The following is a 16,561-nucleotide window of genomic DNA, read 5'->3' on the forward strand; positions in this document are numbered from 1 at the left end:
AGTTGACATGTGCAAACCCACCTTCTCATTTTGTTTCCCATACTCTCCAAATGTCATGACTCATGCTGAGAAAATTTGAATATAAAAAAGTAGTCTTTCTGTGAATTAACTCTCCCTTAATTTTGAGTTCTGTGATTTTATTTTCTTACACAATGCAAAGCATCCTTTCAGAAATAGAAATCAGGCCATTTTAGAGTTGACCCCTTCCATTATCTCCCTGGGGTGTAAGTTAATAACCAATGGCAGGTTCAGGTTTGTAATCTTATTACATATCTACAATCTGTTCAAGCCATACTTGGGAATCTGGAAATGGGTTGACTAAGGAGCAACATACCAGGATGCCTGAGTTTTTCTAAGTCTGCAGAGGGGCCAAGTTCCATTCATTGCAAGCCTCATGACACTGCAAAGACCATCAAGTTTAGGCAAGAGTGGTAATGTGCTCTCACTGAAGAATAAGCTCCATTGCACAGGGATCTTTACTGTCTGACTCACGGCTGCATCTGCAGAATCTAGAACAGAAACTAGTGCACAGAAATATTCTTCTTCGGAAAGGCAGAGTCCTGTTGATAAATAACAATCACATGTAGCTTTGGCTCACATTCCACTGGCAGTGTCTGTGCTGGGTCATTTCCGTTGGTAATTCAATTTAACCTGCACAGCCTGGGTGTTATACTTATTATCCTTGCTATTTTGCTTTTGAGGACAGTTAGGTACAGAGTGGTGAAATAATTTGCTGTAGGTCATAGAGCTATTACCTACAGAGCAAGGATTTAGACCAGGTAGTTTCTACCACCTCATTTCCTCTTAAGCTAGAAAGAAATGCATTGGGGACTTGGCTTCTTGTTTGGGTCATGCCATCTGCCAAGTGATGCTGTGCAAATTACAGGTGTTCAGAGTATCAGGATCCTTTTCTTTGAACTGCTAGGTTCCTAAATGATCAAGAAGAACATAGCCAGATACACATGCTTTTTTCACAAGCTTTAGACTAGGATACAACAATATGCTTAGATGTTTTATGAGGTATCCAAAGGAAATGCACATTGATCTTGATTTCCCCATAGTAGTTTAAGTTTGGAATGACATGCTTCTTTTTTTTTTAATTACTCTTGTTTTATGTAAGGTGCACATAGGCAATGAATTTATTCTTTACCTGAGATCCATTTCATTAAAAATAATAAGTATATGCCTAGATTAGATGAAATATGACTAGTCTCAGACCGTAGCAGAGGTAGGTTAGAAGTCATGAACTTGAACAGTTCCCTACCTGCCTTCTTTAATGCCACATGTGCTATTTGACACATTATTTTTCATATATATATATATATATATATATATATATATATATATATATATATACACATATATATATATATGATTTCGGAGAAGAAGAGAGAGGGAGAGAGAGATAGAAACATCAATGATGAGAGAGAATCATTGATTGGCTGCCTCTTGCACGTCCTGCACTGGGAATCAAGCCTGCAACCCAGGCATGTGCCCTTGACCAGAATCAAACCTGGGACCCTTCAGACCACAGGCCAATCTATCCACTGAGCCAAACTGGCAAGGTTGGCACATTGTGCTTTTTTTTTTTTTTAACTTGGATTCAGTTTCCTTAGCCCTTATGAAGCTATTCAAAAAAGAAAGAAGCCTGCCTATGTAATTATTAGATTACAGATAAACCAGCACTGTGTTATATGGAGAGTAGGTAAGACTTTGAATCTTAACTCTGTTACTTACTACCTGTGTAGCCTTAGAGGTGACTTGATTTTTGAGCCCCTACTTCACCATGTTTACAGAGAAAACAGTAACAGCTCTTGGATAGTTCCACAATAAGGGCTACAACTACCTTCATTAGAAACTAAAGCAAGCATCATTCACAAGGTCATAGCAACTCAACCCGGTGAAAATGGACACCTTCAGGCTGAGTTTAATTATCTGAGTATTAGATGTAAAATTTGTTCTGGGTCCATGATGCACACTCATAATAGCATTACTATCATTATAATTAGTTTTATTTTAAAAGGCACATTATAACACTATTCACCAAACACAATTTAAAGTCACTGACAAATGTTAACTCATTTCATCCTCATAACACCCCATTTATGAGGTAGGTTCTTTTAAGTTTTCTTTTATTGTTTAAAGTATTAGAAATAGTAGTACATATGTCCCTTTATTTTCCCCATTTACCTTCCCCCGGCCTCCTCCTTTCTCTCCTCCTGCCCTGCCACATGCCCTCACTGCGCCCGCCCCCCCCCCCCCAGTGTCTTGAGTCCATTGGTTATGATTATATGCATACATACAAGTCCTTTGGTTGATCTCTTACCTCACCTCCCCCCCCCCAGCCTTCCTGCTGTAGTTTGATAGTCTGTTCGATGCTTTTTTGCCTCTGTATCTATTTTTGTTCATCAGTTTATAATGTTCTTTATATTCCATAAATGAGTGAGATCATGTGGTATTTTTCTTTCACTGACTGGCTTATTTCACTTAGCATAATGCTCTCCAGTTCCATCCATGCTGTTGCAAATTGTAAGAATTCATTCTTTTTTTTATAACAGCATAGTATTCCATTGTGTAGATGTATCATGGTTTCTCATCAACTCATCTGCTGATGGGCATTTAGGCTGTTTCCAAATCTTAGCTGTGGTGAATTGTGCTGCTATGAACATAGGGGTGTACATTGTGCACATCTTTACATTCATAGGACATCACAGCTCTCTCCTGCTTTTTTCAAAAATCTCCTATTATCGTTTCTGTTTATGGGCTGCATAAATCAAAAGCACACATGTATCATGAAATAACACCGAGTCTCCTAACCAGTTCTACAATATGTGTGTGCACAGGTGTGTGAATGTATGCTCACACACAAATCTAGATCAAGTGCTGCTTTGACTACATTACTGGGGGGAAAAAACAAAAACAAGAAAACCCATGCTGAACTTCTTGCTTCCTCTGTCTTCTTTTGGTGCCACTTAAAACCTTCCTTAACGGTTTTCTATCTCTCACTTTTAGCCTCAAAAACACTTTACTATTTACTGTTCTCTTATTAACTTTGATATGGAGCTACACTTCTGAAATGTCCATCACCAGAGCCCACAAGATGCAATTTTTGAGACAAGACAGCATGTGTGTGTGTGTGTGTGTGTGTGTGTGTGTGTGCATGTGCATGTGTGCATTTGTGTGTTTGTGTGTGGGGGGTGTTTGTGTGTGCATAGGTTCATGATAATTAAAGGCTGGAAATAGGTACCCATTGTCTGTCCTTTGGAAGGAAGAAAGGAATTCACAATTAATTGCTAAGCTCCAAAATCATATAGTAGATATTAAATGATGTGAAAAATGACAACATTATGAGAATTTCTGTTCATTTGAACTAGCGTTCAACTACCTCCAGGTGATCTGTGGCTTTTTTGAAGTTAAACCCATCTTATTTATATGTTGATGGCAAAATATAACCATGACATTTTTCCAGGCTGACATTTTCGAACTGCAATTATAAATAAAATAATTCTCACCTACCTCTTCTGTGACTAAAGGAAGCCCTGGGTTAACAAGTTTCAACCATCTTCCTTAATGAGACATTTTGCAGCGTTAGAACACTAAATTATCGATTATCCAGCAAGGTTGCATAGAAAAGAAAGTTGTTCTGGATGGAAGTGCTGCAGAGTTGTTGGAGGAAGGGTTTTTCTGTCAAAACAACCTGCAGCATATACATTAATCCATTAGGCAAATATGTTTTGAGTATCTACCATGCACTCAGCTACTAAGGCTTTGTATGTACAACAGGAAGCAAAAAGAAGCATGTGACTTGTCCTTATAGGCCGCACAATCCCAACGAGTTGACAGGAAATGATAAGCATTTATAAATAAGTAAACAATAATATTAATGTTTCAAAGGAGAGATGTATGGAGCTGTACGTGGACCTGTGCCAAGATATTCGGGTGTGCAATGAGGGAAACTTACCCACTGAGGAGGGAAGGCTAGCAGGGTAGCACTGGGATGGAGTTGGATAACTTTGCAATGCTTGTCAAAGGCTTAACACACTCCACACTCTAAAACTGTATTTTCACACTGAGCCCTTTTCCCTAAGGGAATAATTTGGGGTGTGCTAAACATTCTACCTATACTGGCAGGGCATCGGTTTAGTACAGAAATATTGGAAACATCTTAAATATTCAAAAATAAGTGGTTAGTTGAATGTGTTATGTTATCAAAATTATATCTACCCAACTATTTTAAAGATGATGAAAAAGTGTTTTTAGTGTCATAAAAATGTTTAGAGAAAAAAAGTGGTCATAAAATAAGTACTTAAAATTCCTGCCTTTGCTTTTGTTCCAATCCTACCCTTTCTAGTTACTTGATCTATCCAATATGATTTCACATGTGTCAATAATAAACCACAGTAGCAACCGTAATAGCTGTTCATACTAGTTACCATTTAGCACATTGCAGCCCAGTGCTAACCACTTTACCTCCATTATCACAATTGACCTTATGTAAATCAGTGAAGTAAGTATTAATAAATTGGTTTCTTTTCACAGCCAAAACTATTAAATATATCAACTCAGCTATGTATTTTCTATGCAACAAAGAATGAATGATTTCAATGCTTATGCCATTTCCCATGAGTTTTCTTATTCCAATTTTATCTAATAGAAATTCCCTCATTCCTTTGCAACAGCGTTCTGTGAAAAGGGCTGCAGATATGGTGGAACGTGCGTGGCGCCTAACAAATGTGTCTGCCCTTCTGGATTCACAGGAAGCAACTGTGAGAAAGGTAACCTTAGCCCTTTTTGGGAAGTGGGGGGGGACAGAAAGAGTTCCAGAGAGAAGGGAAACTTTTTCTCTAGGAGTATATAGTATTGTGGGTTGACTTGATGCATTATGTCTTGCTGGAGGATGTAGCTCCCCAAAATGGATACGTTTGATTACTATATAATTGGCATCCTCCCTCTGAAAATAGAGCTTCATTTGTCCTCCCTTCAATGTTTCTAATAGAGCAAGATTGAGTCTTTCTCTGCTGTAGTTTAGAGTGTGCCTTTTTAGTGCTAATGGGAGATAAAGCCTGAAGAACTGACCTGCCCCTATTACCAGCTATTGGGGATAGCATCACATAGTACTGTTGGAGTTTCAGCAGTCTGCAGTGTCCACAGAATTTAGATTAGAACCACATGCTCCCGCATTAAAGCACACTAAGTAACTCTGGCAGCAGGTTTAGCGCTGTGCTTGGGATGTGGTTCTAATATTGGTTTATAAGGAACATTATTATTCCCGGTCCTGATAATAGAAGCCAGTTCAGTGTTTTTAAGATTTCACGATGTGCATCATTCTAGTTGCAATAAATGTAGTGTTTACACTTGATGCTATTTGGTGAAATCAGCTGTCTTATTAATTGGAGATGTCCTTCCACCTGGGTACAAATTAAATTGACCCTCAATGCCAGTGTGCTACTGTATACATACATATCAGTGCAAGATGGCTTGTCTTGCGAAATTGAATATTTCTGTGTATTTGCCCATATGATATTACTGTATTGTGTTTTTTTTTTCCCTGAGTCTGGAATATCACACTTGACACTTCTTACAGTACAGCATAAAAATATGGAGATGTGATGATGTAGTTATTATGTCTGTTATTTCATGAGAGAGAGGATGGCTTTAATGCCAACTATTGAAGCAAAGCTGTGGTTTCCTTTTCTTCATGTAAAAAAGGTTTCTGAAGTTAGATAATACATTTTTAAATGATCCTAGTTATTATACCCCAACTTGTTCTACGTATTACTTTGCACTGCCTGTATAAGGCAGCCAATCCTTTCAAAAACAGGTCAAAGTGTAACATGTAAATTATTCAACAAGGAAGACAACAAATAATATGTGCCCTGTTGTTTCCATATTTTATTGTATTATCAATGAAGTGAATGTCATTTATGAAATAAAAATTAATTGGTTTGTTCTTTAAAGAGACACATATTAGAGCTAAGTACTGCCTCTGAGCAGCATGAGAATTACCACATGGAGCTGGAGAATTCTTGCCAAAAGCAAAGAAACTTAATGGTAACTTAGAACACATGCCTTCATTTCAATGCATTAGATTTTAATTAGTTTTTCTAAAGTGAAAAAACAAATATATGTAAAGGTTTCTCATTATGTCCTCTAGCACTGCTGTGATCCCCTAAAATGAGTGTATAGGAAGTAATGGGGACAGAATGGTGATGATGATAGTGTTGATGATAATGGATACTACTAGTAATGATAGACCATTTATTATGTAATAATTATGTGTTAGGTCTTTTAAATGAATATTTTAATATATTAAGAATAAACAACATAGATAAATACTATTACTCCTACTTTATAAATAGCAAAATAAAGCTTAGTCAAGCAAAGTAACTTTTGCAATGCTACAGTCAGTATTAGAAATGAGAATAAAATTCCACAAAGCCTGCGTTGTAAATCCTTGCCTGTGTTTCTTAAAGTAATACATGAACTTCTTGTTAAAACCCAGATTCCTGGGCCAGCAACCTCGACCTGGTCAATCAGGATATCTCGGGGAGGGTCCATGAAGCTACACTTTCACCAAGCACCTCTGGTTGCTTGTTATAAATTGGTTATTGTTATATTAGTGTGATATTTAACTGGGGAATCTACTCTGACGTTATAATTCTTTTTACATTATAAATAATTGGGATAGAACATTGATTTTAAACTTGGGGGTGAATTGGAGGCAGCCTAGGAAAAATTAATTATCATTTCTTATGGCTTGTTGATTTGACTGTATCTTCTTCTCTGCTCAGGAAGAGGTTGGTTGAATGAATGCTTACATTCTGGTTTATTACCTGAAACAAGAAAAGTTAGAATTAAAGGAGAAAGTCAAGGTCAGAGGAAAAGATAAAACAGAGATAGGCAGGACATGAGTTCCTATGTAAAAGTTAAAATTGAGATTGCATATTCTTGAATTTTTTACACAGTTGTTTTAAGGTAAAATTGAAATAAAATAACAAGGTCTCTTTGCATGTAATGCTATTTCCCATCAGCAGCAAAACCATTCCCTTTAATATTGGCCAATATTATTTTAAATTAAATTTATTGTGGTGACATTGATTAGTACAGCGTTTTTCAACCGCTGTTCCGCGGCACACTAGTGTGCCGCGAGATGTTGCCTGGTGTGCCGTAGGTGCAGACAAGACAAGAATTTTATAATTTTTCACTATTTTGTTTACTTAATATTTCATAATAAAGTAATTATAAAATACTTTCTTTGTGTTTATTTGATTCCTATTCAAGAGAATTACTTTATATATAGTCAATATAGGCACAGAGTTAAATTTTTTAACATTTTCTAATGGTGGTGTGCCTCGTGATTTTTTTCATGAAACAAGTGTGCCTTTGCCCAAAAAAGGTTGAAAAACACTGGATTAGTAGAATCATGTAGGTTTCAAGTGAACATTTATGTGATACATGATCTGTATATTGCATTGTGTTCCCACTACCTGAAGTCACATCGTCTTCCATCCCCATATATTTGGCCCCCTTTACCCTGTACTACCCCTTCCTCCTTCTCTTTGGTAACCACCATAGTGTTGTCTGTGTCTATGAGTTTCAGTTTTATATCTCAGATATGAGTGAAATCAGATGGTTCTTGGCTTTTTCTGACTGCCTTGTTTCACTTAGCATAATATTCTCAAGGTCCATCTATATTGTCTGTTGCAAATGGCAGTATTTCATCTTCAATACAAGTATGTAATTTTTTGTGGAGAGGATAAAGTACATATATTTCAGTTCATTATGTGCAAGGAATCTAGAAAAATTATAGAACAAATACTGAAAATATATTCCATATATTGTTTGAATTATTTTATCACATAGATCATTGTTTCCCAAACTTTTGACATATGTGTACCCCTTCTATAATTTTCATAACGCTGAGTACCCCTCGTACTCATGAGAACGTAGAATTAGGCGCAGCTAAGCACGGTGCAGTGCGTATCCCCACCAAACTCCGGTGCAACGCGTACCCCCACCAAACTCTTCCCATACCCCTGGGGGTACATGTACCACACTTTGGGAAACACTGAGTCATAGATAATTAGCAATGAGCATTAAGTAATGCTATTTTCCATATACTAGTGATGCTAGATGCTTTGAGATTTAGGGTGCAAAGGAAAAATGCAAGTGCATTGTAACTGTCAATGGCATGATCACACTAAATCTCTGATTTGCTTTGTTTTAATTTGAAGACTAACTAAGTGGTCCCTTTTGAGCCATACAAAATCTGCTTATATTTAGTCTTAAAAAGATTTCCCTTGGTTCCCTTAGTTACTGGTTTTATTTATTGTTTGTGATATTTAGCCTTTCAGAATACAAGTGCTGTTAGTTAAATTATTGAAATCATTTGTTAAAGAAAATGCCTATCTGGAGTTAAAAGTCCCACTTGTGTTTGCCATATATAATAATTCAAAGATGAACAACACCATTTATTTTATGGTGATGAGATTTTAGTAAACTTAAACATTTCATAACCCCATTCAATATAAATAAACATATGTTCCTGGATAACATATTATGTTGGGTCTTTTTACCTTTGTTCTCTCTCTGTTCCCTTAGCTTTGATTTTGTTTCACATTTAATATCAAGATGCATAGAGAGAGATGAATCAGATCAGTAAAGAAAATAGTTTTGCTACTCTTTAGAAAAGGGCTGCTGGCAAAAGCTCTTTTCTTAGGATATCATGTCCACACTGACATACATAGCCAACCATCACACAAAATGAAACAATGCAAAGTCTTCCTAATGTAAAATCAAGTAGCTACACTAAATCCATAAGTATATTACCTGTCATAAAACAGCAGAACATCATCCTCTGAAATGTGAATCACATTGTTTTTTACTTGGTATTAAGCAAATTTACAAGCAACAATAAGTAGAAATTAACTGTAAGGTATTAAACTATTATATGTCTAGTTAGGGGTTTCTTAATGCTTAGCAGCATCAATGGGCTCTACCCTCTAGATAGCATTAGTATTCCAAACCCCAGCCATGATGATCAAAAATGTCTCCTATCATTGCAAAATGTCTCCTGGGAGGCAGAACCTACCTGTTGCAATGCCAGGTCTAGATGTAGCATTTTAAACATTTTTAAAAAGTGTGTGTGTGTGTGTGTGTGCGCACACAGACATATAATAGGTAAATGTATCTCAGTGCATTTGATAACATACAATTATAAGCACTTTTGGTAAACAAGTATTTTTAAAGCATCCCTTGAACATTCTTAAAGTGCTTATTACTATATTTAGAGAATTCTTAACCATTTAAGAGCCAGGGACTAGCTGGTATCCATATATGCTGTATGGGGGACATTTTCTTATGGGATAGGATAGATGTAGGAGCTGGGCCTGTTCTATGTCCTCACCCGCTTGTTGTTGGAGTAAACATGGATGTTTCAAACCCACACAAGGACCATGTGACTGTTTACTTAAAGAAGAATAAAACCCTTTATTATTTCTTTGTTAGAATAACTTTTTCAAAGTATGTAGTAAGATGGTAATTTTATTTGCTATGAAGTACTTTTTTAATATAAGACTTCTCAATTAGTAGGAGTTTCAACTTATAAATCAAGATAGTTATTTGTGATGGTATAGATCTGACAAATAATTTTACTGCATTTTCCTATTTGTGTATTACATGAGTTATAAACTGCGTAAATGCAATTGTATAGACATCAGGTACTTACAACCAGTGCCTTGTGAATCAGACAGTGAGAGTTGGACAAAATTAGTCAAGCTATAAGCTAGACCATAGTGTGGTATTAAAAATAGTTTAAAAACATGCTCAAATTATAAAAAATAATAGACCTGGACTTTTCCCCTCATTCGTTTCCAAAATGGGTTCATTTATTGTAAATATCATTCAATAAATGCACATAACCATCAAACTTCTCACAGTCCCCAAGCCTTTGTAAAGTGTATTAAATATCTGATCAAGAATATTCTGGTAATTTAATAATAGCAGCAAGTTTAACAGCATTATTCATTCTCAATATGGCTTCCATTAGTTATTTTTTCTATTTTGATTACCTAAATTTTCTATTTTTTTCCACAGTAAATATAAATTGTTTATAATAAGAAGTGATACTTTTTAAGCTTAAAATTATGAGGACATAAAAGCCATGTAAAGGACTTTGTTTTTAAAAGTTCTTGAGGATCTATTAACTTTTCTTAAAGGGAAATGACTTTTTTAAAAAAATATATATTTTATTGATTTTTTACAGAGAGGAAGTGAGAGAGATAGAGAGCTAGAAACGTCGATGTGAGAGAAACATCGACCAGCTGCCTTCTGCACACCCCCTACCGGGAATGGGGATGTGCCAGCAACCAAGGTACATGCCCTTGACAGGAATCGAACCCGGGACCTTTCAGTCCACAGACCAACGCTCTATCACTGAGCCAAACCGGTTTCGGCGGGAAATGACTTTTTACAAGTTAATTTATTCTATTCTTTCTTTTGTGCCTCAGGGACTTGCAGGTATGTAGACAGGAGGTAATTATTTGCTCTATGCATATTATTTACCCATCAGGTGCAGAGAATGGTCAGAAATAAAGACTTCTATGTTCTTCCAAATTTTAAATATTGCCTGATTTTCAGATAACTCTACTGGCATGCATCTATTTGTAGTTTCTCTGCCCATCCTTGTGTCAGGGGGAAAAAATTAAGAGCCTTTAAGAAGGTAGATAAGCCCTAACTGGTTTGGCTCAGTAGATAGAACATTGGCCTGCAGACTGAAGGGGTCCTAGGTTTGATTCTGGTAAAGAGCATGTGCCTTGGTTGTGGGCACATTCCCAGTGGGGGGTGTGCAGGAGGCAGCTGATCAATGTTTCTAACTCTATACCTCTCCTTTCCTCTCTGTAAAAATCAATAAAAAATATTAAAAAAAGAAGTAGATAATAGCTCCATTCTGTTAATGGAAAATATTCTTCTGCTTTCTCCCCACCCATCACAGCACTGTGGAGAACGCATCTGAGATGAGTGCACATGTGCCTCTTCAACATCTTGGCAGTCTGAATATTTATTTAACTTTTCTCAACAGGATCTCTCTGGTTGTCTGGCACATGTAAATGGCAGCTTCTATTATTAACATTGCTGTTGTTGCTATTGTGCCACTGATAGATGCCCAGAAAAGAGTAAGCAGTGCTTTTCTGGCATCATTTAAAAAGAGAAATATGAGGATTTGATGTCTCTCTGAGTTGTTCATCCAGTTAAATCCACCAAAAAGGAATGGACATAGATGCTCTTTTAAAATTTTATCCAAGTTAGATGGATATGGATTTGAGTTTGGATCTATGTCCTGCATGGGACCTTTGCAGGGATATAGAATGGCAGAGGAGATGCATTGTGCTGGAGCTTGAGAGGAGATCCCACTCAGGGACACTAAAAACAACGCATTTTTAGAGCAGTTCAGCATTGAGTTCAGCTGTGGAACTTAGAGGACCTTGTTAAGGACCCCCTTCCTCTCTTCAGTTCTACCCACTCAACTTTCTCCTTGAAGCTGTGATGGAGAAACTGAGCTAAAGACCTAATATACTTACCCATGCCTCCAAAATGGAGTTGCCACTTAACTCTCAGGGCTACTTGGGACTATTAAAAAGCCTGTTCTCTTTTTTCTAATTAATTTTTAAATGTTCCAATTACAGCTGACATACAATATATTAGTTTCAGATGCACAGTATAGTAATTATATTTTTATGTAATGTGCGAAGTGATCACCTTAATGATCTAGTACCTATCTGATACCATACAATCTTATTAACTACACTCCCTATGCTGTACATTATATTCCCTGTGGCTATTTTTGTAAGTGGCAATTTGTACTTTCTAATCCCTTCACCATTTTTAGCTACCCCACCCTGCCTCCATTAATCTGGCAACCATCAAACTTATGAGGACTTGTATAAGTATTTAGTCAGCCAATCACTAGTGGAAATGGGATTCCAATCTGTGTATGACTGAATCTAAACTTATACACATTCCAATATCAGTTGCCTCTTGATCACATTACCTGTGTGCATGGAAAATTAAATCTAAGATTATGGGGGAGGCCAAATAAATGATGTTCTCCTGTGAGTAATGAGCCATGCTTTTCTGCTTGATTATGTACTTTATTTTTATCTTCCTTTCAATATCTTTACTGTGCCTAAGGCAGGAAGAGAGTGAAAAAGCATAGGGTTTAAGAGCACAATCTTTGAAGTCATGCTAGTTTAGTTTGAGTTGAAGTTCCACTATTTATTGGAATCTGTGATATGGAATGAGATATATGCAATGTTTCTAAGTTTCAGTTAGCACTAAAAATGGATATCAGTATTACCTATATCATAATATTGAATGAGATAGTCTAATTAGATCACTTGGTAGAGTGTGTAGCACACAGTAGGTATATAGAGATTATATCTATTGTAGGATCTATCCTCAACTTACTGGCTGATAAAATTGAAACTCAAATAATATGCTGCCTTAGTAAGTATATCATATTGAGGACGGAGGAGAAAAATTCCACTGAGCCAAACTGGCCATAGCCCTGGCCAGTTTGGCTCAGTGGATGGAGCGTCCGGCCTGTGGACTGAAGGGTCCCGGGTTTGATTCTGGTCAAGGGCGTGTACCTTGGTTGCGGGCACATCCCCAGTAGGGGGTGTGCAGAAAGCAGCTGATCGTTGTTTCTCTCATAGGTGTTTCTAACTCTCTCTCCCTCTCCCTTCCTCTCTATAAAAAAATCAATAAAATATATTAAAAGAAGAAGAATAGTATAGAAATGTTATATATTTCCAGTAGCTTTGTCAGCATGACTTTCCAGAAAGCAAGGTGAGGAAAGCCAATTTTTTAATAGATTTGCTTTCCCTGTCAAACACAGGGTATCTATTAGGGTTTACCTTGTCTTGTTAGTAGTGCAGAAAATAATTCCTGAATATTTAGCTGATGAGAAGTTCTTTCTTCCCAACTGGCAGACTCCTACTGTTGACCTGTGAAAGTCAGGAGTTTGGTTCATACCGTCATTTTTTAATTTTATACCCTGGGGAATGCAAACATCACTGTAACTTGCAGCACAATGACTAAACAGAAGTGAAACCCATGTTTCTTTGAAAATATGAATTAGAGCCTTGAAATTACAAGCTTCCCTAGTAACTGCTATCCAAGGAATCTTTGTATCCAATAATATGTACTGCACTGTTAATCATGATGTGGAAAAAGACTAATTGAAGCCAGTAGACTGAAGGAGAAGGAATATAACTCTTCCGATTTGCATCATTCTTTCCTAATAGGATCCATTGATTAGAAAAGGTAGTTCCCTGAAAATGTTCATTTGGGTCTAAAATACGATGAATCAAACATCAAGATATATGCATTCATTTTGCAGTGGTTAATAACATAAGCATCTTCTAGCTTGGTGGGCTAATGTGGTTTTAAAAGCACTCTCTAATTTAAAGATAACTTGGAGTTACCTATGAGTGACAGCAATTTTACTAGTAACTTAGTAGATTGAGTCCTGAGGGAAAATTCTGGGAGATGATTTCAGTAAAGAATTTTTGCTAAGAAAAACCTTTCTGTACTTCCTTGATGCTTACAAGATAAAGTCCAAATCTCAAGGTGTGATACTGAAGACCTTTGTGATGGGTCTCTGCCTACCTCTCCAGCTTTATCTCTTCCTTTTCCTACACATATATTTCAAATTCCAGCCCAGTATAAAGTACTTCTGTTCACTGAAATCCCTCTTCATTTTTCAAATCTCTCAGCTTTTGTTTTTAATGTTCATAACAGATTTACATTGATTACCAATATGTGATATTAATTCAAATAATCCTATCTAATAAAAAGGCAATATGCTAATTGACCCTCATGCCATCACAAAGATGGCAGCACCCACAGCCAATAAGGAAGGAATATCCTAATTGATTGCCTCACCCTCAAAGATGGCAGTGCCCACAGCCACAAGATGGTGGCGCCTAGTCACCTCAGCCCTGCTGGGGCGGCAGGCATGCAGCAAGGCTGGGCCTGCCCACAGGTGGGCCTGGCCACTCCATGCGCCTGTCTTTGGAGTCCCCCAGTCTCCTCATATTTAGATGATGGGAAGTTCTTTCTTCCCATCAAGCTAGCTCCTACTGTTGAACTGTGAAAGTCAGGAGGAGAAGGAAACCCAGGGCTGGCTTGAGGCACAGGCAAGCTTTGAATGGCAGCAGCCCAGCTGATGCTCGAGGTGCAGGCAAGCCTCAGATGGTGGCTACCCAGCTGCCCTTGGCTGCACACAGCTCAGGTAACCAGGGCTGGCCAAGGCTTGCGCTGCTGGCAGTGGCAACAGTAGATGGGATGTTCCCTTCCTTGATCACCAGTTTGCCTCCCGCCCCTAAGGGCTCTCGGACTGTGAGATGGGGCAAACTGGGCTGAGGGACACCACCCTCCAGTGCATGACATTTCATGCACCAGGCCTCTAGTTGAAATATTGGTCATTAAGTGTCTCTGTTAATCTAGAATGCTCCTGCTCTTCCCCCTCTCAAATCATTTCCCTTGTAGTCCCCCTCATTCCATTTGATGGCAAAATCTGTCCTTTCACATTTTCAGGATAGAGATCTTGATATCTTTGACTTCTCTTTTCTTTTACATCTCATGCCCAAAACCTTGCTCTACCTTCTAAATGCTGTATATCTAGAATTCACACATCTTCAACTGATTTCCGACACTACTCCTCTTGCCCATGACATCCTCATCTGTACTCCAGATTCATGTAAAAACCTAATTCATCTCCCTTTCACTGTTGTGCAGCTATAGACTCTTTACAACAGTCAAAGGGACGTTGTTTAAAAATAAGTTAGACTCAGCTGTTTCTCTGCTTCAGATTCTCTGTGCTCCATATTGTCATTCAGAAAAAGTTAGTCATTGCAATAGTCTGTAAGTCTTTCCAGGCTCTGGCCCCCCTTTTCTATTACTTCTTTACCCTCAACATTCCTTCTGTTCCCCCTTACTTGTATACCTTCCTTCCGAGGAAGGTATGCAATGGTCTTTGTGATTGTCCTATGCCATGATAGCCATATTTCCTTTACAGTTGGGTTTGCTTAGAAATTTCATGAAGATCTCCGAGAGATCTTCACCCTTAACTAAATACATCTTCCCATCCTTGGCACTGTCTCACTGTCTTTAGACCAATTATTCTCTGACACAATAATATTTTCTGTATGTGGTCTGACTGCCTTGCCAGAATATAAGCTCCATGAGGGCAAGGTGTTTTGTGTTATTGCCACTGTATCTCCAGGGCCCAGAGCAGTGGCCCAAAAGTTAAATAAAGAAATAATTTAATAACACTTTCTTTTAGTTTTCAGTTTAGTTTCCAAAGCCATACTACTGTCATCATGATATGTCTTGGGAAGAATGAGCAAATTATTGCTGTCAATCACACACCTTCATTCCTGATATTTTTAGATCCTATGTGGTCAGAGTTATCTTTGGCTTTTCATCCTCCCTCACTTTCCAATTTAATCAATCATCACAGTCTATTTTCTGTATCCTTTTGCCTAATCTAAACCACTGGCAAATGTGTTTTGTTTTATTTATTTATTTATGTCACTTTGAAGTGAGATGTTTCCTACCATCCATTAAAATCGCAACCCCAAATCTTGCCCCTAATGATAGTACCTCGATTTTCTGCCTTTTTTCTTTCATCGCACTTATTGGCTTTTAAGACACTGAACATATTACTCATCTATCTTTATTGTCCCCCTTCCCTGAAGGTTGAGGTTTTTTGTCCATGTTTGCTGTTATATCTCCAGCTATAGTGCCTAGAACTTAGTATGCACTCAAGAAATATTTATTGAGTGGATGAATGATTGTCCTCATTTATTGAATAAGTAGAGAATAAGAACTGAACAATAACATGCCCAAGGTTACAGGCCTAAGAAGTGCCAAAGTTGTGATTTGAACAGTTCTTTGTACCTCAAAGCTCAGGCTTAAAACACAGTCCTTTGCTGCCTTTCTCAAAAAGGCGAGACGATTAAAAGGGCTTTGACAAGTGTCAGAGCTGATCTCTTGCATGTTATCTTCTCAGTTGACCTCTGAATTCTGAGTGTGCCACAATTATTCCTCTGTATTTCATTTATATCTACCACACTGATGTTCTGAGAAACTAACTTTCCTTTCTATACTTTAGTTAATATGCCCTTTCTTAGAAGGGGACCTTGTAACAATAATATTTCATATAGTACAAATTTTGAACACTTTTTTCTAGGCACCATATCATCACTCTTTGAATCTCTTAACAACTCCACGGGGGATATATTATCATCATCTTCATTTTACAGATGAGGAAACTGAGGCTAAGAGATTAAAGAACCTGTTCACATTTATAACACTAATAAGAGGGACAGGTGGGAATTGAATTATTCTCTGGTGGTTTAAAATTTTATGCTTTAATTTTTTTCTTCATTATTATGTCATGCCACCCCCCAACCTCCCTCCTACAGGAGTATTCATTTCTCTTGGCCCCGAGTTATTAATATAGAGGTTTAATTTTGAAAATGCCAGGAGGATGCCA

At 37.4% G+C, this 16,561-nt stretch overlaps 1 protein-coding gene across 2 annotated transcripts in view; it reads left to right on the plus strand.

Annotated features, from left to right (window-relative positions):
• NELL1 (neural EGFL like 1) overlaps positions 1-16,561 on the plus strand; it is a 630,963-nt gene that overhangs the window by 464,443 nt on the left and 149,959 nt on the right. For both annotated transcript variants that reach the window (XM_084895301.1, XM_084895300.1), the window contains exon 15: positions 4,680-4,775. In XM_084895301.1, the coding sequence (XP_084751427.1) occupies positions 4,680-4,775 (96 nt within the window). The remainder of the gene's footprint in view (positions 1-4,679; positions 4,776-16,561) is intronic.

The sequence above is a fragment of the Pipistrellus hanaki genome (assembly GCF_964339955.1).
Source record: "Pipistrellus hanaki genome assembly, chromosome: 9".
Classification (NCBI taxonomy): domain Eukaryota; kingdom Metazoa; phylum Chordata; class Mammalia; order Chiroptera; family Vespertilionidae; genus Pipistrellus; species Pipistrellus hanaki.